At 35.2% G+C, this 22,746-nt stretch overlaps 1 protein-coding gene across 3 annotated transcripts in view; it reads left to right on the forward strand.

The window, feature by feature from the left end:
- The window catches only part of Klhl2 (kelch like family member 2), a 96,549-nt gene that overhangs the window by 49,271 nt on the left and 24,532 nt on the right, over window positions 1–22,746 (forward strand). For all 3 annotated transcript variants that reach the window (XM_047548441.1, XM_047548442.1, XM_047548443.1), the window contains one exon: window positions 9,276–9,438. In XM_047548441.1, coding sequence (XP_047404397.1) covers window positions 9,276–9,438 — 163 coding nt within the window. The remainder of the gene's footprint in view (window positions 1–9,275; window positions 9,439–22,746) is intronic.

Raw genomic sequence — 22,746 nt, forward strand, 5'->3', positions numbered from 1 at the left:
GTGATTGAAGTAGATTAATTATTACAAGTGATAATAGAAATAGTACACATTATTCATTTGGGAGGAAGGGACTGCCCACCATGTGTTTCATTCACTTTGCCAACTACTGACCTCTTAGTTTTTATAACATCCTGGAGAAGGAAGTGTTTTTAGAGAGGATTGTAGCTCAGAGGGGCTGAGTGATTTTCTAGGATCACACAGCTAGTGTGGAACTATCTAGATTCAAGCCCAGAACTCCCTGATTAAAGCCTGTGGTATGGTTTCTGCATTCTTTTCATATTAACTGTTCTGCACCAAGATTTTATAGGAACTCAGTGACAGATTAGGATTAATATCTATAGCTCCTACCTCTTCCAGCTTTTATTCCTACCATACCTGCATCTGGATACAAAGAGCACTTTGAAGGGCAGGAGCGTTGGGATGAGGGAAACTGGATATGCCCCCACTAAATGGAAGCACTGCCTGTTAGAATCCGAGCTCTTAGGTGGTTGGTATATTTGCATGTTTTGTTGACTCCCATGTCTCTGGAACGTAGATAGAAATTGGTACACATTTTGGTGCCTGGTAAATATTTGTTAAATGAATAGTGAGTGTATGAGTGCTCATTAGGATAGACGGGGCCTGTGGTGAGTGAAGGCTGAACCACACAGAGGTCCTGGCTGGAATGAGACAAAAGGAGAATCTGAGAGCAGGCTCTCCATATGCTCTGAACAAGGAACAAGGGATTTCAGGTTCTGGGAGAACCGGTCAGTGCCCAGCAAGGCAGGGCAGGGAACTGATGCCTAATAGAACAAAGGCAGGGAAGGGCAGGTTGGCTGCAGTTGGGACTGGGGAGCAGTGTGTCCTAGTGCCCAAGGTCACGTAAGCATTGACATAAAGCCAACTGGGTTGAGCTGTTTAATTATACTGGGATATTCTCTCTGACTAGAGACAATTGCATCAAGATCTAGTGCTACCAGCTCTAGAACTTCAGGATGTAAGGGCAGGAATTGTCATTTGACTATAGGTCACTTTCTTTACTTAGGTCCACTGTGTGTTAGGAGAAATAAATTGTGTTTATTCTTTTGTGTTACTTGATGTCCATTAAGTTTTTCTAATATGGTTATATGTTAAAATTGTATCTCATTTAATTTTATAATATGGTTGTATGTTATAGCAAATATTTTGTAAATGTTATTTTACAGTTAATTTATAGTTTTCATTATTACTGATCATAACATTTTATCATCTGTATTTGCTGCAATTTACTCAATTGTTGCCATATTGTTAGCTCATTAGTTGTTTCTGTTTAAAGTAAAGTTCTTTGGTTCATACAGCATGTTCTGTTTTTTGGAACTATTTTCTCTGGGTGAATTTACAGAAGCCTATTTCTAAGATTGATGCTTTAAGCTTTTATGGTGTTTTGGGTAACCCTTAATGAATGGCTTATTTCCTTTGTAGAAGAGTTGACTAGTTTACAGTGACAGCAAAAGTGTGCTAGGGGCCAAGGCTTACTATACCCTGACTTGAATGTATGTTTTTAAAAAATTTATATCAGTAGTCATAAACTGCTTTCTCTTTGTTTTAATTTATATTTACTTTCTTGTTTTTACATACTCTGTTACTTTGGCAAATTTTATAAAATTATGATTTTATCTTTTGTGTTTGGAATATTTGATCAAAAAAGCAAGTCACCTATTATGAGTGATCTGGGATTGAACATCATCTTGTGAGGGAGGGAGTAAAGGCTCATCTCATGTTCCATTGTGAGTGCCCAGTCAAGTCCGAGGGAAAAGAGTCCTGAATTAGAGCTACGTGATCACGTAACGAATGCTGTTCAATGGCTGAGCAAATTATTTAATTTTTTCAACGACTCTGCAAGGTAGGTGCTCTGTCTCCATTATCCATTTGAGCCACTGTCAAGGAAGTTGGAGTTTTAAGAGAAACCTTGGGTTAAAAGTGATGGAAGTAACAGCTGTAAAATGGATAATGTAGGAGAGATGACTTGCAGACTGCCTGCAGGCCACATTACCCTCAAATACCTTCTTTCCATAATCTCTTTGCCTTCCTACCTCACTGATTATACTATTGGAAATTCTATCAGTTGCAGGTATGTTCTGCTTCAGAGTCAACCTTTCTTAAAACTTTAAATACTTCTTGAAGGAATTTTTTCTGGAAGGCCGTGCATTATTAACCATAAGTGAGCCAATAAGAGATTTGTTTGTTTGTTTTTTGAACTCAACTGACAGCAGCTATCCCAGGGTCTGGAGCTCAGGGAAGGGTATGTTGGGAGGAGAGAGTCCAGTTAGGTGTATTTAGAGGATGAAATACTTAGCATTCACAAAAGGCAGGTCAGATCTGGGTAGAGAGTCATACTTGGGTGCAGAGAGCAGAGGACTGGTTCCTGGTAGGGCGGCTTAGTTTTAAGAGGCGGAAGAGTGAATTAGGAGATGGTAGGATGCCAAGATGGTAGGATGTCACTTCCTAGTTGTGGCTTTTAGCCATTTATTACACTGTTTCTGTAAGTAACTGAGCTATGAGTGGCAAACAGCCAGTTGAGGAAATAAACTTGTGGTGCTTGACTTATTTGTAAATGGGGTACTGAATGCAGATTTTAGGAGGTATGTACTAATCAAAGTTACGATATCTTCCCTTTGCTCATGCCCTTTGGACAATTGTTTCCTTGTTTGTTTTTAGGTCATTTTTGGCACTTTAAATAAACAGGTGCTTTGATAATAGATGTAAAATGACTGACAAAATAATGAAAATTACCTTTTAGCAATATGCTTACAACGAAGTTAACAGAGACTGAGCTGTGAGTTTGATGTTTCATGCATCCTTAGCATCTGCAAGCCTTATCTGTGGAGCAGTCAGCCACTTGGTAGTCTTTTCTTAATAAACAGATGGCTCATGTTTCAGGATTTAAGTCTTACTACATAACTTATTTCCCCCTATGGAGTAAATGCCCAAGCTGAAAATAAACTACAGCTCCTAATAGCCAAGCAGAAGGAATGTACTTGTCTAAGCGAAACATCTTATGTGTAATTTGGCTTGTCAAACAATGTGAAGGAGGATGAAAGCATCTTACTTTAAAACGTGCAGCTGGTTTGTGTATGAGTGTCACACGAATGCTCATTGTGTGGCTTGGGCATTGTCCTTGTCTAGTGTTCTAGTCATCTTCCCTAGTCAGTGATGGCTGTTTTACCCCATTTATTTGTTTATTACTAGAAGCATTTCCTGAATATAAAATGTATAGTTTTTAACTTGTCTCTATGTTTTGGAAATCAACATATCTAATGAAAAATTTTTTCCCTGTTTTACTCAATGATTTTAGCACTGTTAGTTTTATTTAGTTCACTGCCATGTTCTTCTGCTTCATATTTATGTAAGCATTTAAAGATAACTGCTCTCACAAGAACAAGAATAATGCTATGGAGAGCCTACTTAATGTCCTGCAAAACATTGTAGGACAACTTAATCTAAGACCTGTGAGATTCTTGGTATTCAGAGGATGGGCCAGGGTTCGGGGTAACTGGGGAGCTGCATTTCTTAAACAGCTCTCCTTACCCACTGTTACCTTTACTAGAATTCTACAGATGTAGAAGGGCATTCCTTTCTTCTTCCTGACTTTCTTTTGAAAGATATGACTATCATTCATGGTATATATCCATTATAGAACACTTAGAAAATTTTAAAAATAAATATGAAATAAATAGAAGTAAGTAAATAGAAAACCTCCATATTATCACTAACCAGAGATAATAACATACAAACAATGGTAGTTATATCCCTTGGTATTATCTTTGTGTTTATGTATTGTGTGTTTTACCAAAAAAAAAAAAAATGAATATTCTTTTTAGAAACTAGCTTTTTATGCTAATTAGTGCCATGCATTGCTTAACGATGGGAGTATAATCCTGAGAAATTTGTCATTAGATAATTTCATCAATGTGCAAACATAGTGTACTTACACAAATCTGAATGAAATAGCTACTGCACACCTAGTTGTGTGGTACAGCTAACATCATATAGGCAGCTTATTGTTGACTGACATGTTGTTTTGTGGTACATAATTGTATGTTAGGAGTGTTTTCCAAGTTATCAAATGCTTGTCTACCAACCCTTTTTAAGTTTTTTTGTGGTATTAGGATTAACCCAGGGGTGCTCTACCTCTGAGCGACATCCTCAACTCTATTTTGAGACAGGGTCTTACACAGTTACCGAGGCTGGTCTTGAACGTGGAGTTCTTATGACTCAACTTCCTGAGTAGCTGGGATTCTGTATGTGCCTGGCCCAAATGTTTTTTAATAGCTGCAAAGTGTTCAGATTTATTGACATTATAGAATTTGCTGAGGACTGAACCCAGAAACTCATGTGTGAGGTGCTCTACCATTGAGCTACATCCCCGTCTGTCTTTTAAAAATGCACATACCACTGAAGTAACAAATGAGTTTACGTTCAAGTTGGTTAATTTATGAAGGATATTTTCCAAATCATTAAATATTTGCCCACAAAATCTACATATTGCTCTAGACCTGGGAATATCGCAAGGGATAAAACATGTGACCCTTGTGGGAAATGAACAGTGAACATGGGAACAAATACACAAGATCAGTTCGTTCCAGTTGTGTTAGAGGTGCGAAGCGAATGAATGAAGCAAAGCTATTAGTAGCCACTTGAAAGGGGGCTGAGCCTATGGTGAGAACACCAGGGTCTGAGTGGAGAATCTCGGAGAGTCACCTACTTTATGTTCCTCCTGGAGCTCCGAAGAGAGGTGTTTGGGCTTTGGGAATGTGGCTTTCCCTCTATAAATGTGCTGGAGGATTTAATCAACTCTGAGATTCTCAGACTATCATTAACATTCAAATATATAGAAAATTATAATGTTTTTTATTACATGTTTTAGAATATACTTCCTTGTCTTAGAGTGCTTTAGGGTTATGTTTGTTAATCTCCAGTTTATATTAGTGAAGCATAAATAAATGGAAATTTTCTATTGTGCATTTACTGTAATTATAATTCTACTTCATGTAAGAAGTATCACTGTTCAGCTGCTCCTTTACCCTAGAGAACTCAGAAAAATAAAATACATATATGTACATATAGTTATTTCTAGTTGTCAATGGACCTTTATTTTTTTAAATTTATTCATATGTAGTACTAAGAATCGAACCCGGTGCCTCACACATGGTAGGCAAGCACTGTACCACTGAGCTACAACCCTAGCCCAAAAAAATAAGTTTTTAAGATGTAAATTTATTTGTTGAATCTTGAAGTGACAATGCCCAAGATACTTTTGTGACCCGGAGGAAATTCAGAAATCACCTCTTTGCTAGGTGTTTTCCACTTTGTTATTAATAGTATAATTTACCCACTTTGGTAGAAAATAAGTCATGGGGTTAGAATACACCAGGTTAAAGCATGTTTTTATTTTTCACTTATATATGAATCATAGGGATCAGCATGATACCAGATATGAAAGATTTAAATGTTAAATCTCATCTCCTAAATCAGTGTTTTCCAAATTTCAGTCACTTACGTGTATCCTCTAGAATTTTGCTATATTCTGTACCATGAATACTATTAAATATTTAATGTTTTTCTCTACTTTGGCCTCATTTTTATTTAAATAAATTTACTTATGAAAGAATGTTTGTATTATTGAAATAAATGAAAGGTAACTTTTAAAATATAATTCCTGTTATATTCCCAACCATGAACATAAGAGGTCTGTGTGCCTTCTGAAGTAGTTATATCTGTCTTGGTGAATAAATGCTCACGTAGCAGGCTTGACCTGTCCCATTCAAAGTATATGACCTTAGGCAAGTTGACTAACTTTTCCAAGCCTCCCTACGAGTGTTTAGCTCCATGCTTTTTACAGTAATTGCTCAGTAAATGGAAGCAACTAAGAATGCATTATCGAAGTAGTTGTTTGTCTTTATTACTATGATGAAAAGAATCTGAGATATTTAGAAATTTACATAAGTGCCTTCCTTCTGCACCTAAATATGGGGTGGAAGTTATTATAGCAGACCAAAGAGTTGGCCAATCTGATTGTATCCCTAGGTTTCAATGGCCAACTATTTGACTTGTACAAACTGTTTAGCCCCACGTGGGGGTTAAACAGATAAATTAGGAGACTTGATTTAATTCCAAGGTCTAGCTTGCAGATTGCCAGCTGTCCAAGTGATTTTGATCATGGAATATGTTTCATCTGAAGTCTGAGCATCCTTTATTTTGTTTTGTTTTAACTGCTGCTCAACGAATACACAAAATAAACTAGGTCATTGGCAAGGCCTTAACTGCTTTTCTGTTTTCATTATGACTGATTGTTGGTCATGAAATGTCATGTTTGGCAAGTTGGGCCAATTAGTGATTGTTTTTGAAATTGTATGTAACCAATTATATAAGCGAAACAGTTTAGTACTAGTAAAATTACATCATAAAACAGACTCATTTTGAAAGAATTGACAAAAGAAAAATATGAATAAGCACTTTTTATACATTTGACTAAGTTTATGTTTAATGTATGTTTGCCAAGCATGGAACCATTTGATTCATTACTGCCATCAATAAAAATTATGTTTCTAGTTGCCTGGCCCACTGTTGAAATAACTTTTATATTGGAGTTATATCAGTCCCTTCTGGAGCTGAAATTCTATAATTTTATGAGTTTGATCTCCTGATAAGGTAGATCTGGACTTTATAGTGAAAAAGTTAAAATCAGTAAAGGAGATAAAAATTTAAAAACCTGTTCTAGCTGCTTTAGATGGTGTATATGTAAGTGTGAATATGTACCATGTGTAGCATAATATGTACTAATCACTTATTAAGAACATATTGTATCTTAAGAACATACTGTTTTACTTAAGAACATATTGTATCATGATCCTAGAGACTTGGGACCCTGAGACAGGAGGATTGCAAGTTGGAGACTAGCCTCAGCAAGTTAGCAAGGCTCTAAGCAACTTAGTGAGACCCTGTCTATAAATAAAAAGGGAGGGTGTGACTCAGTGGGTAAACGCCTTGAGTTAAATCTCTGGTTCCAAAAAAAAAAAAAAAAAGAATATACCTTATGAACTATCCCATTTGCATAATTTCTTCTTTTGAGTAACTCCCCAAGTATTCCATTGAATGGATGATTGTAATTATTTAACCAGTCTCTTTATGATTCAGGCTTTTCCCTAACTTCTGTGTTACCCACAGTAATGCTGTAATGAAAATGTCTTGTATATAGGAAATTTTGCACATTAATGTATCTCTGGGTTAAATTGCTGAATCAAAGGTTATGTTAATTTGTAATTTGATTGAAGTAAACAAATTGTTCTTCATGGAAGTTGACCCAAGATATACTCCCACCAGCAATGTGTAAGCAGGCCTGTTTCTGCTCAACCACTTTTTCCTCCCTGTGTTTCTGCATTACCAAACAATTTGAATACTACCGAACTGCACTATTTTGTCCTTGGGAAAATGTAGATTAGATGAGTGATCTTTACCATTTGTGTAAATTTCAGCTGAAGACCACTTTCTAAACTATATGTATTTGCTGAATTAAATGGCTGTGCTGTTAAGCATCTTGTAATGTGCTTTATGTTGCTTTAGAGTACCATTATGCCAGCATAGAAAAACCTCCAATTTGAAAATTATCAACAAATTAAAACCTTCCGTGGAGATTCATTCTCATAACATAATGAACCACACTCCATATTGTGCAAAAGGTTTGACTATAACCATGTTATTTATATTTTATTTTTCTTTGAAGGAAAAGGCAGTCTCTAGGTATCATTTTCCTCTTTTCAGAGAAAACTATTAGTAGTTGATAGAGTTGGACTAAAATAGAAAATATCACCCTCTTGGTCTTTAGTTCTATTCATTACTCTTTGGTTATGTTTGGCACACACACTCAGGACCTCTAGATCCCAGAGTGAGTGCCCATGTGCTTCATTTAAGAAAATACAGGTAATGTGTGATACAGAAAGACACGAGTACTATCATTTTTCCAAATTTATGTCTCATTATATAAATTTAGGAAAATCGTAAAAGGTATTCATCAGCTATTGTTTTCTCTAATTATTTTCTTTGGACTACAGTGTGGTATATATTAAAGTAATTCCTTAAGGAACTTAGAAGGTTTTTTTTTATGCTAATATAATCTTTTCTAAAATTGATCATTGTTCAGTAGTTGATTTTGGGGGGAGTGGCCTTTATAAAAGAACAGTAGATATGCAGTAACTTTCCTTTTTTGTACTGGGGATTGAACCCAGAGGTTGCTTAACCACTGATCTACATTCCTAGTCCATTTTTATATTTGAGACAGGATCTTGCTAAGTTGCTTAAAACCTTGCAAAAATGCTGAGCCACTGTATCTGACATTCAATAACTTTTTAAATGATTTTTCCTCAATTTCATTTTCAAATCTGGTCCTTAAAATAGTGCTCTCCTCATTCACTTATATGAAAAAATGGCTCCATTATTGACCTATTTGAAAAGGAGTTGTAATGTTAGTTGTAATATTTTTGGTGAGGATAGTGCTTAAATCCTACAGAACAACAGATAATTAATATAAAATTGCTTGGAGTTATTGGAATACAAATATAAATTTAAAGGTTATTAGGCAATTACCTTTTATGCTTTATATTTTAGTACATATATTACATTCTAGAGAAATTGCTTGTAGCTAGAGACTCTTGTTGAATTTAAAATTGCTCTATCCTTGATCATTATGATCACAGTATGCTGTATACATGTTATGGATATGCCTCAGTGAAACACATTTTCTGTATAATTAAAATGCACTATTAAAAATGGTTAAAATAAAAAGTTGTTCTACCTCCTAAGAAAAGCAGTTTGTTGTATTATTCAGACAGTGGAATAGCAGGCCTTCTGAAAAATGTGGCTTTGTTGTGTACTGTATTATTCTGGGCTCACCCTTTCCTCATAAAACTCTGAAGCTCAGGATTGTTTAGTAAGCAAACAAAACCATTTTTATTGAACGATAGCACCCCCTAGCATCCTCATAATGGGTGTTTTTTAAAAAAATTCAAAGGAACATTTTGTTTAAGTTTATTAAACAAATCATGAATTCAATATGGTCTGATATATTCTTGCAGCTGTGGGGGAGAACTTTGAAAGATTCCTTGGAAATCACAGAAAATGATGAGTCATCACCATAATTTGCAAATAATTGTTACATTTGTTTTTATGGAATATTTGGGTGTGAATGACTGGACCTCTTGTGCCCTTTGGAGAAGCAGTAAATAGCAGTGTCCTAAGCACTTGTCCCTTGTGTGTTGCAGGTCCTTCTCCCAGCAGCTGGTCTATTACAGTTACAGGATGTGAAGAAGACATGCTGTGAATTCTTGGAATCCCAGCTTCACCCTGTTAACTGCTTAGGAATCCGGGCTTTTGCTGATATGCACGCATGCACAGATCTCTTGAACAAAGCCAACACCTATGCAGGCAAGTGGAGTGGACCTCAGCTGAGTTTGAGACCAAGAGGAATGTGGAACTCTTGAGTTCTGATGTGCTTCTGCAGTGGTCTCTGTAAAGCCATGTCATGTTTCTGAATATGAGTTTTAGAAAAAAATACATTTAAAATCTTAAAATGGTAGTGTAGCACTGTATAATGGAAACATAAAATTCTCAACTTTAAAGTGACTATAAATTGGTACTGGGACTAAATAATAGAATAGTTAGTTTTATGTAAGTATCGATCCCTATGTATTTTTCTTTCAAATTGTCAAAAAAATAGGCATATGAGAAAATGTATTCATGTGAAATTAAGTTATTTTGTCTTTGTGATTTTTTTTATGTCTTTTTCTTGCATCCTTAAAAACAATTTTGTGGCTTAAAAATGTCAAGGCAGTGAAATCGGATGTGTTTGGGGTAGAGTGGAAAAGTAGATCCCAAGTGTAGGCAGCCCTCTCCTGAGATAGCAGTTGCCAAGACCTTCTGGCCTCTGACCTGGCAGAGGGATGCCTGTGGATCCTGTCAGGGAGCCACCACTTCAGCTACATGCGGCCCCTCTGACCCCCATCGCTATAGTTGGGGAGGAGAGAATGATGTTAGATCTTTGGATATAACCTATGCTTTATTTTTCTTTGAGTTTATAAACACTTAAAAATACATAAGTAGAAGTGATTATTAGGAAGTTATTAAACTTTTTTTTTTCCCCACATAAGGGAGTTTATTAAGCAAACAGAGTGTCTCCCTGCAGGGTAAGAGAGAAAATAGTTATTAAGCTTTTTATAAAAACCTTCTTTACATCTGGGCATGGTGGTGCTCACTTGTAATTCCAGCAGCTCGGAAGGCAGAGGCAGGAGGATGGAAAGTTCAAAGCTATCTTAAGGAGCTTAGTGAGACTTTAAGCAACTTAGTGACACCCTGTCTCTAAATAAAATATTAAAAAGATGGGGGTCCTGGGGATGTCACTCAGTGGCTAAGTACCCCTGGGTTCAGTACCTGGTACAAAAAAACCCAAACCAAATCCAAAACCAAAAAAAACCAACCATCTTTCTAGAAGACAACTGGTAGAAGTTGTAATATACCATTTGCTTGCAAGACTTTTGTCTGACATCTTCAGGATTCAGTAGAAACCATACCTACAGAAGTTTATAATGTTCATTGCCTCTTTTTAAATTTTTTTTTTTTTTTTTTAGTTTTCAATGGACCTTTATTTTTATTTATTTATTTTCATGCAGTACTAAGAATCAAACTCGGTACCTCTTACATGCTGGGCGAGGGCTCCACCACTGGGCCACAGCCTCAGCCCTCATTGCCTCTTAATAAGCTCTAGCATACTACTTCTCCCAGCCTTCAGATGCAAAATCCTTTTTTCCAAGCCCTGCTTCCTTTAGTGTGCTTACTCTAATGAGAAAAGGAACTTTGGTTTATAGATGTGGGTAAGAGGGTGTGTGTGTTTTCACATGCACAGAGCAATGGAGAGACATTCCTAGAATCCCTGTTATATTAACCAAGTAATGATTGTGAGTGGTTAGGTGAAGGCAGGGAACACCCCCAGTATTTCAGTAAAGCACAATAGGTTCAATGAATTTTCGCTTTACAGATTTCTTAAAGATGGCCTCACTACTCTGTAAAATTGTTTACAGTGGGAAAATGTAATCTGAGTTCCATGAAGCAACATTTCTGTAAGTTGAGGAATGCCTGCATTATAATATAAGGTGTAAACCTTTTGCATGAGATAAGGCATTTTAAGAAAAAACAGGTATTTTAATTCATTGGTACATTCTAATGCAACCTATTATGTTCTTCAGCTAAGTAGAAAATATTCCTTCTAAATCCAGTCTCCATAAACTGCTGGACATAATACACCTGTTATAAGTGACTTATGGGAAATCCCAGGAGGCTTATACGTTTGGGGTAATTTTTCTCTGCATGCAGCAATTGCTATTTATATCTTTTTCAGAATGCTAATTGACCCTGTAGTTCTTGGTAAATATAATTGACTCTTAATGGGGGAGAGGTCTCTGGGGAGAGAATGAATAAAGTAGGATTCATGCAAAAGATACCTAAATGCAATTCTTAGGATGTACTAGTACTCTTAGTTTTGCTTATATTAGAACCAACTTATTTGCTGTGTTATTAGAAGTTAGGTTTGATTATTTCCTTCTCTGATTTAAAATCTTACATTTATTGTATTTTACTACAGAATAAGAAGAAATTTCTCCCAGAGTTAGAACATCTCTGTATCTTAGTTTGTAGAATCCTTCTACAAAAATTCTTTTTTGAAAAATAGTTGCCACTTTTAGCAAAATTACACAGAATCATTGATTCCTCATTTTTAGTGCACTATATTTTAAATCACAATCTACTTTTAAAGGACGCGCTGCTTTTATGCCACGAGTCTGAATTTTTTATTTGCTTGAGTTTCTTAGGGTTATAAGTACAATTTTAAAACATCTTTTAATATGAAAATTTACAAATGTACAAAAATAAAATAGTACTCATAATCCAGCTTCAAGAGTTGTTAACTTATGGGTAATCTTGTTTTAGTTATAACCCTTTTTACTTCCCCTTCTGTTACTTTTTGATGAAATCTAAGATACATATAGAAAAGTACACAAATCACTAGTCTATATATAGCTGGACAAACTTTTTGCATCCTCTTACATTATTTTGAAGCAATTGTCACATTTCATCTATATACTTTCACCACTATATTTTTATTAGTACAAATATAATTATGAAATCTAACTACATATAATGAAGCCTTTTCTATATCTTTGATGTATCGATACCTGTGGCAACAAACGTTCTAAAATAATCCAGAATAATGCTAAAAAACAGTTCTTAGTAGTTAAGGTATATGTTTTTCAAGTAATAGGAGATGGGGAGGTAAGGACCCCACCTAGGAAGTTGTCCATAGCTCTCTTTTTCTGCCGAAGAGTTGGTTTTTAGTTTATCTTCAAGTATTTTATGTATCCAGAAAATCTACCCAAACTCCTAAATTACTTCCAACTCAAATCATATACCATGTGAAAAGATCTGACAAAGTGAAGGGGGGCAATGGCAATAGAAAAAGTCAACATATTTTTCTTTTCTTTATCATAAACTGAGAGCTGAGCAGAGCCTGCCATAAGCTTATCTGAGTAAGAAAGTAGAAAAGGAAAGAAAGAAAATAGCAATTGAAGTATCAGTAGTTGCATACATACATAAATACATAGAAGAAGGGAGGGGAGAGAGGATCTGAGGGAGAGAAAGGATAGGTAGGGAAAGAAAGCCTTCATACCTTTGGGTTGCTTTCTGATCCAAGATGATCCTGCTCAGTATGGTCTAGAGCCTAGAGTATGCCTACTCCTTAAAAACCCACCAGAGAGGCTGGACTAAGATTTGCCTCCTTTCTTTCGCATGGAGATTAGAAATAAGCTTTCCAGTGTTCACAATATCAGAGCTCTTCAGAGAAGGTAAGTAGGTTGGAAAGCCAGTGGGGAGGGTGTGGAGTCCACACTGAGGGGCTGCCACTCACAGCCTGTCTCACTGGCCACTGTGCTTCTCTAAGGCAAGCGGTAAACCGCTTCAATCCAGTGATATCAGAAGTGATTAGACCAGCCAGGTCCAGTGACCTGCCCTTGAGGCATGGTGTGCTGAACTAAAGTCAGCCTTTGTTAGGCTCTTCAACAGTTAATTTCATACTAAGATTTTTTTTTTAAATGAAAATTTTAGTAAACTCCAAGTGTTGTACTGACTTATTAGGAGACTGCTTGTTTGTGAATTCTTTTTTCTCACAGAGAAGTTTTCCTGGTGGTGTCCATATTTTAATGATTTCTCAAATCATGAAAAGCTTTGCTTTTGGCATTTTGGGTAACCCAGAACTATAAAGGAGATGAAAATTGAACTTACAGTTTAGATGTATTTTAATAGTTCCAGCAAAAGACTCTTTTTTTTGGAAACTAGATTTTAATTATAAATTACAATATGAATTTTATTTAGACTTTCTTGTTGATCACCAAGAATTGCCAGACGTTGAATTTCAAGAATTTCAAGCTTATTTAAGGGAAAAATAGTTGTAATTTCTTAGTCATCCTGTACCTCATCACTTCCATACTGAAAGTCAGAGAAACTCCGTAATTCCAGTTTTAATACGTTTAGGAAAATTCACATTATCATTTTGGGCTAGTGCTCTAGCTAGAATTCTGGGTTGGTGAGCACTGCATTTCTCAGCAACAGGACTACCTGGGGAGAAGCGCTCTTCTCCAGACACTTTCCGTTTGTTTCCTGTTTGCTTCTTGCTCTTCACCCTGTTCTGTTAATACTTCCCTGGCCCCCAAGGTAATACCTTATACTGCACCCACGCCACTTCTCACGTTTCCACTGGACCTGTCAAAAGATCCAGCTGTTTTAGCTGCCTGGTTATTTTCATGTGCATTCCCTTTCTCTTCCTCTTAAATGAAGTTTTCCTCCTCTCACCTCAACTTCATATTGGAGGGGAATGTCTTTGAAGCCACAGCCTGGACTCCCTGGAACATGAGTAGAAGGTTACTACTTCCAGACTGATGTTCTCTTGCTGTCATGTCTTTTTTTCTGCATGGACAGTTATGGTTTGCAGCATTCTCTCTAGCCCATGTTCTTTCTTGACTTCTAGGCATACTTTGTCCTTAACATCCAGATTATCTTTTCACTCTATACTTTGTTTCTCCTGCTGCCAGCAGCTTCAAAATCTACTCTTGGCTCCCTTGAGGCCCCTGTTCATATTTCCTTGTGGCCATCATCTTTCTTCCATAAATTCACTTGTTATCTCAGACCATAATTCCAGAGCATATTGAACTGTCATATTTGGAACTCCATGGTTTCAACCTTTGTGCTGACTATATTTCTTCCTTCTTGTTCTCTTGTATTTCTTCATAAATCTGTACTCCCTGAGTAAGTTTCTTCCAGACAATACTTGATTATATGACTTGGACCCAGTGGTCAGTCATTTCAAAGCTACTCTCTTTATTGTCCAAACTGCTGTGTGTGATAGATAACAGGCTCAATAACAGGCTTTAGCCTTTGTTTATAAGAAGTTTATATTCCAATTATAATAAACCCACACCCAAATTCACTATGTTTGGATTATGACTTACTCTCTATGTAAGCAATTCTTAGAACATTTTCTTGTGCAGATTTTTTTTTAAATTATTTGTTTATCTCTCTATAGTTCAGGCTAGCAATCACTGCTTAGGGTAAACATCTGTTAGAATAAGCCCATGATTTGAATGCTGCCCTATTGAAAGAAACTTGTGCTGATTGAGTGATTTTAATAATATTACAAGCCTTGACTATGTGATATGCATACTAAAGAATTCATGCTGATTGTCTTGTCTATTACAATGTTAATTTTCTGATGCAGAAGGTTTTTCCTTTGGATAACTGTGAAAGCACTTGATGTACAGTGCTTCTTAACTAAATTCATGCTAACTTAAATGACATGTCTTTAAAAAATTCATCATTTTTATATTGTACTTATTGTGGTCCTTATTTATGCCCTAGTAAACTAAATACAATCTTTGCTCTGCTTTTTTTGGTCAGTGTTTCTACTGTAATGAGCTATTTTTTGGTTTCTCCAGAACTGTCTGCATTAATGAAATTGGTGGAGATACTTATGAATTATTTTCCCTTAGATATTAACAATGTTGAGAATCCAAGAACATAGAGTGTCAGTACTTGTCAGAACCTTAGCAGCTATCTAACCTAACACTTTAATTTATTAATTAGGAAAATGAAGATCAGGTATATTTTTACAAAAACACTTTTGTCTATCAAGAATAAGAAGTTTATGGATTGAGATACTATCGATAGTCATGCACTTGCCATGACTTTTTTGGGGATTCTGCCTTAGGTGGAGTGTAGAGGAATTACAGAGACCCCTCATGGTGTTCAGTTGTGAAGAAAAAGGTCTTTGGTCTTTAGAAATCAAATACAAGTGGTACTTTACACATTATTACAGGATACAAATGGAACAAGGAGGATTTTTTTTTAACATATATTGTAGATTTCACTGTACTTAACTTGGGATGAGAGCCCTGACCTGATGAGCTCTATTGACCTGGTGTGACAAATCCTAGGGATTGTCCTTTATTTATTAATAATCTTAATTTATTTGTTGTAGATAAGCAAACAGGAAAGTTAAACTGCTTTAGAGTTTGTGCTGACTGTATTTCTTCCTTCTCATTCTCTCCTATTTCTTCATAAATCTGTATTCCCTGAGTCAGTTTCTTCTAGACAATACTTGACTATTTGACTTAGACTCACTGGTCAGTCTTACTGCTTTAGAGTTTAACTCTCTCTCTGGAAGAATGCATATGTATGTTGCACCTGTGCAGTGTGTGTATTTAATGTCTATTGTGTATTGATGGCATAGTCTTTATGCTATATTGCTGTTAAAGTATTTGTTAGGGAAAAAAACTGATTTTTTTTTAGATGTTGATAGATATTTATTTTATTCACTTATTTATATGTGGTGCTGAGAATCAAATCCAGTGCCTCACACACATGCTAGGCAAACACTACCATTGAGCCACAACCCCAGCCCAAGAAACTGGTTTTTAAATGCCAGCATAATGAAGTTGAATTTTATTCAGCAGCCATCAGTAAACTACTGAAGATAAATTAATGTCACAGTGAAGTTGCATGTTACAAGCAGGATGATCTGCTAATATTGGGTGAAAGGATTAGAAGCAATAGTTGAGGTAGGTAACTAGGTGAGAAGTAGGGTAAAGAAAATAGAGAGGAGTTGAATGAAGCGAGATTATAAATATAGGAAGTAACTATAGCTATGAGTAGAAGAGACAGACTACTCCTGAGATGACCTGCTCTTTGGCCTCATATTTTAGGTAAATGCTTTGTTATGTATGTTTTTATTAGTTGCTTTTATATCTTCTCAATGTACAGTGTATTATTTCTCTTCTTTCTTATATAACGAATTGCTAACATGTTATATTTACTGGTCTATGCTTTGTGTTTACTTAGTTGGCAATGTTTTATAAAGCTTTTGTAACATGACTTCCTTATTTTTTTAAATAGATGCAGAACTTTCTATTGTATGGATATATTATTATATTTTTAACCGGTTCCTGCTGATTAGCTCTCTTATGTAATTATAAAAGACAGTGCTCCTAGCATATACAAAACTCTGGGTTTGATTCTAAGCACTGCAAAACTGGGGGGGGGACCCAAAAAACAGTGTAGGAGAGAATAACATAATGACATAAGTGTCATTTTATAAGTGGCCAAGTATAATTTGTAGGATTTCAAAAATGCTTTCTGTAGAACTTGTGCTAATTTATTCTCTTACCAGCAGTTTGAAGTAGCACAGTGTTTCATGGTAGGGTTTTTTGTTTTTCAGTTTTAAAAATCTCTTGCCTTATTTTTGTGGCTTGAGAGTAGGCAAGAAATGTTCAGTCATATCATTTTTATTAGTAGTAATCATAATATAAGAGCATTTAATGTCATGATGGATGATGATGGATCAAGAACATAAAATAACACATGGGCAGCACTACCTTCTTGCCTTCTTCCCACAGAGTTCCTGTGACCCAGTTTCTATCTGAACATGTTTTCCGTTGCTTTTTGAACCTAAAAATTTAAATATGTAAATTTAAAATTTTTTGGAAACTATACCCAAGGCCTTATTTTTGGTAGGCAGCTGTGCTTTTTTGTGTACGTATTTGGGAAGTGATGTGCCTTATGTATGTGTCTCACATAAATGGACTAAATCTGTGGTCTTATCTCACCCACAGGTCTGAGATGACCAAGAGATTCCCTTTAGAGATGTATTTTGATTTTTATTTTGCCATAACAATTTTGTACAGCATCTTTTGCCCCTAAATTTTTGACATCAGCTGCTTTTTTTTTCAGCAAATAGAGGTAATCTTTTACCCACCAAAATGATAAGATCATTTCATTAGTTGCAAAGAATTAGATATAGGTGCTTTCACAACAAGCACTTTCCATTCTTCTCCTCAGAGAAGCCTAAACATAAATTGCCTAAGACATGGCAGACAGATTCATGTAACTGTGCGTGTCTCTGTGTGGGTGTGTGATTGTACTCAACTGTATGATGATTCTTCTTGATAGTGAGTTTTATTCATTTTGTAGAACACCTGTCTGGTTTTCTCACAGTAGTTTCATTCTAACCCAGACTCAAAAAGCGGGATACTTTGATGGCAAAAATGGAAAGGTCACGTTCAACATTAAGTTTGAGAATCACCATTGTGGAGGTGGTAAAGTACATCCAGGTCTCATTCAAAGAGAGGTTGTTAGTATATTATTTAGATATGCTTTAATTAGTATATTATTCAGATATGTCACTCATTAGAAATGGTTCATTAGCTGAGTAATAATGAATTCCCCCCCCCTTTTTTTTTGTTACTTGGGGTTGAACTTGAGGGGCACTCGACCACTGAGCCACATCCCCAGCCCTATTTTGTATTTCATTTAGAGACAAGGTCTCACTGAATTTCTTAGCACCTCATTTTTGCTAAGGCTGGCTTTGATCTTGTGATCCTCCTGCCTCAGCCTCCCGAGCCGCTGGATTACGGGCATGCACTCCTGTGCCTGGCTTCAGTTCACTTTTTTATTTCCAGTTGTCAGTAGTGCTTGTCGGAAGCTTAAATCAACAAACTTTTTTTTTCATGAAATTTTTTAATTTTGTTATGATATAAGGGTTATAAAAAAGAAAGGAACGATGATACATGCTTTTGAAAATACTGTAATTAGTTTGGATATGATTTTTAATGTTTTCAGTTTGATGCTAAGTGAATGGTAAGTTTTAGGATTGATAGGGTCATGCAGAGCAATCATGGATCACTAAGAAGGAAGAAACAGGAAAACTGCAACTTAGGCAGCAGACATGTGCTTGGCGCTATCTGAGCATACCGCCATGGTGAAGACAAAGAGGCCTGGGCCAGTGACGGCCATCCTAGAATGTTCAGAGGTTTGCTGGCTTGTGAACAGACTCATGCCATATAAATTGTGTGAATTGTTATAGGTGTGTAGAACCTTGTTTTAGTGGGAAAGATTAATAAATACTCCAATTAGATTATTCAGAGGGCAAACTTGAATAGCCAGAGTTTAAAATATCAACAGTGCATTTCTAAACATATGACTCAAAGTGACTCAGCTAATCATCTGGGGCTTCCTGTTTGCCTAGGTTGCTGGGTCCTGGGTCCTGGATGCTGGGGAAGTATGTTAAAGGCAACAATCCTGTTAAATTGCCTACCAGTTAATGCAGCAGAACATTTGAAGAAATACGTAGTTAATCTAAATAGAGGAAAAGAAGGCCCTACAGTACTAAAGTAAACTGATTTCCACCAGATATTGCCAAATAATGTCCTCCATATTTAGGGATGCATCACATATTTACCACACTCTTTCCAAGAAAATTTAATATGGGAGTGTAAACATCAGATATCAATACAGAAAGATTTTTCTAAGGAGGAGAGATTGTTTCCATAGAAAGTTGGCAGGAGTAGAAATAACACATAAATTAATAATAATAACATTTATAATAAACAATTTAAAAATATGTGTATGTCTACAAAGTTACTTTGAACTTGAACATTTCTTGTTTCTTCATTTTTCCATTAATTTGTCTAGTTTGTGAAGGACAGTGTTCATTTGTTTGAGTAGCAGTTGTGTTACAGTTTCATCAATGCAGTATAGTTGACTATTGACTGTGCCCTCTTGACCTCCTTTTATATACTAGTAAAGAATACACAATGAATTTAGATCCCACAGTTGATTTTGGATAGGGTATACTCATGTCCTAACTTTTAAATGTATGCCCTTGCTAATATTTAAACAAATTACCCACTTTGAAAACTATATCTAACTTTTCTGAACCATGGGCTTTGGGAAAGACATTTGTGAATGACAGATTAGGGTAACAATCTCTAATTAATTGGTTCATAGTAAGGCTGCCATCATGCTACTAAGTACTATTAAATAATTACAGAAAAAAATCTCCCAAGTTTGTTTTTATCATGTTAGGTTAAAACAATTTATGTAAATTTGTATATAATTCATATATATTACTCTGTTAATTCAATTTTATTTTTCTTTTATTCTTTTCATATTTTCAAATTGTTGCATTATAGTTGTATGTAATGAAGGGATTTGTTGTTACTTATTCATGTATGCACACAATATAACAATATCAGTTGACCAGTATCACTCCTCAAGTTTGTTTTTTAACAAGTCCATTTTTTTCTGATCCTTGAAGCAGAGACTAAGGTAACATATATAGTCACAGTACAGAGAAGTTGTGTTTTCTCTTCTGTTCATCATTCCTGGAGAATTTCTTCCCACATGAAAATTATAAGGAGGCCAACAATCCCTTACTTTGCTTCAGATTTATAATTTATAGAAGAAACTTAGTCCAAAACCATTATAGACATATATTTGGAGGTGAAATATTGTTAGTAGGACGAAAGAGATTTATGTTAGCATTTCTTTTATTCAGTATGTTCTGTGTATTTTCTGAGTAACCAAATTATTATATATATTTAAAAATTATATGCTATTTTAAATGACCTTAAAATGGGTTTATTTCTCAGTATTTTAGAACTTTTAGTCTAAAGGATCTTGCTATATGCTTTTCTTAAATTCACTCTTCAGTAAACAGATTCAACTATTGAAGAGTTTTCTCTTTTGTTTTTGTTAGCGTACCAAAACACTTTTGAAATGATTTTATGCATGAACTTCTGGTAAGGTCAGGAAATAGGATGTTTTTAGATGTAGAAGAACCTGTGCAATTAATTGTGATGACTTTTTAAAATCTGTAACCCTGTTAAAATTCTTTTGTACTAGTTGTTGAATTACTATTATACTATAAAGATTAGATCTCTTAAAAGTAGATGTTTACATTTATTCCTGTTTTTATTATTGACTTTTTTGCAGTTTGACTTTTGATCATGTTCAGGTTTAATCACAAATTTATCACAATGTTGTTCTCTTTTAGTGCCTTCTTTTTTAACAAGTATACTATATTTTTAGAGCAGTTTTAGATTTATGGAAAATTTGAGAGGAAAGTACTGTTTTCATATTCTCTCTCAGTCTCCCCACTCCACCAGTTATCCCTGTTACTAACATCTTGCATAATGTAGTACATTTGTAGTACATTGATGAGCCAGGATTGATGTATTGTTATTAACTACATTCTGAGTTTATAATAGGGCTTACTTACTCTTTGTGCAGTATATACTGTAGGTTTTGATAAATGTTTAATGACATGCATTCATTAGAGAATAGTTTTCACTGCCCTAAAACATCCCCTATTAATCTCTCTTCCTTCCTTTGACATAGGCTGGCAACCACTGATCTTTCTATCATCTGTACTTTTGCCTTTTTCATAATGTCTTATTGTTGGAATTGTACAGTTTTGTAGCCTTTTCAGATTGACTTCTTTCACTTAGCAATATGTGTTTAGAAGATTTCTCCATATTTTTTCATGGCCTGATAACTTATTTCTTTTTACAGATGAATAATATTCTATTGTATGGTTTTACCACAGTTTATTTATCCTCATCTATTGAAGAACATCTTGGTTGCTTCAAAGCTTTGGCAGTTATAAATAAAACTGTGTCAACAAGAAATAATATTTTTAGAGAAAGATGGATGTCCAAGCCAAGGGTCTGTTTGGGGATATGCAAAGAATACAGTTGCAATTCAGGACATACATATAGATCAGGGTAGCCTCTAGTATGTCTGCAAAATTAAAAAAAAAAAAAAAGGAAAATGTTGGAATTTTTGGGGGAAAGAGAATGTTATATAAATTGTTTTTTAAAAAGAGAGTTCCTTGGTGCTAGCAGTGTCCTGACTGGCAAGTGACCGTAACTGCTAGGTAAGACTTGTAATATTGGAGTTAGGCCCTTAGAGGCTTGGGCTTGCAAGACAGTTTTGAAACAGGTATATGTATGTTTCTGTTGAGTCCATTTTAGTTGACTATGATGTCACTGACCCTATTTTGTATACTTAACTTTCATAGATGCTTTAAACATTGATGTACAGGTTTTTGTTTGACTGTGGATTTTCAGCTTATTCCAGTAAATGACAAGGGTTGAAATTGCTGGATTATATAGTAATGTATATAGTATGTTTATTTTTGGGAAGAATCTGCCAAATTCTTTTTACCAGCAATGAAGGAGAATTTCTGTTGCTCCACATCTTTATCAATAGTTGCTGTTGTCTGTTTTGAACTTTAGTAGTTCAGTAAATATATAAATCTTATCAAAGTTTTAATGTGTAACCCTATGAGAACATAAAATGCTGAACATCTTTTAATATACTTATTTGCCATCTTTGTATCTTCTTTGATGAAATGTCTATTCAGATCTGTTGCCCATTTTAAAATTAGGTTGTTCATTTTCTTTGAACAAGAACACTTGTTCTTAATATATTTTGAATAACAGTCCTTTATCAGATATGTGGGATTTTTTATCTTTCATTTACTGAATACTAATTTATTACTGAGTCAAAATGGAAAATATGTTGGTAGCAATTAGACATTTTATGAGGCTCTAAAAAAACTATCTTTTCTCAAGTTATGACTGATTTACAAGCAAATGTAATGGTCCTTTTTGTTTGGGGGATACTGGGGATTGAACTCAGAGGCACATGGCCATTGAGCCACATCCCAGCCCTGTTTTGTATTTTATTTGGAGATAGGATCTCACTGAGTTGTTTGGTACCTCATTTTTTCCTGAGGCTGATTTTGAACTCCTGATCATCCTGCCTCAGCCTTCCGAGCTGCTGGGATTACAGGCATGTGCCACCATCCCCAGCATAATGGTCCTTTTAACCAAAGTAAATAAGTAAATCAAATGTTTGTTTGTTTCTAATTCAAGCCCCTTAAAAATATAGACTTCAAAGACTAACCTGTCCTCAAATTACTATAACTCCAACTTGTTTCAGTTGTTGCAAAACTGCAAACCATATGCCCTAAAATGAAAATAAAGATACACTCAAGTTACAACTTCAGGGACAATAAAGTATGATATAGGTGCAAAAAAAGCACAATGCAGTCTTTTATGAAATAGAAGCACAACAGTTAAATAATAAATTATGTGATTAGAGTTGTTTTCTGGGCACCATTGTTTTGTTTTGTTTTTGTTGGGAGAATTTAATGGATATTATATGAAACGGAGTGTAACTTTCCTGAATAACTTTACATCTACTTACAGGTCTTTGAGATTCCAGTTGGTTCCTCATCACCCAATCAATGTGCTTGATCTTTCTAGTCTCTTACTCATTTTTAAAATTTGTTCTAAT

The sequence above is a fragment of the Sciurus carolinensis genome, chromosome 4, assembly GCF_902686445.1.
Source record: "Sciurus carolinensis chromosome 4, mSciCar1.2, whole genome shotgun sequence".
NCBI classification, from domain to species: Eukaryota; Metazoa; Chordata; class Mammalia; order Rodentia; family Sciuridae; genus Sciurus; species Sciurus carolinensis.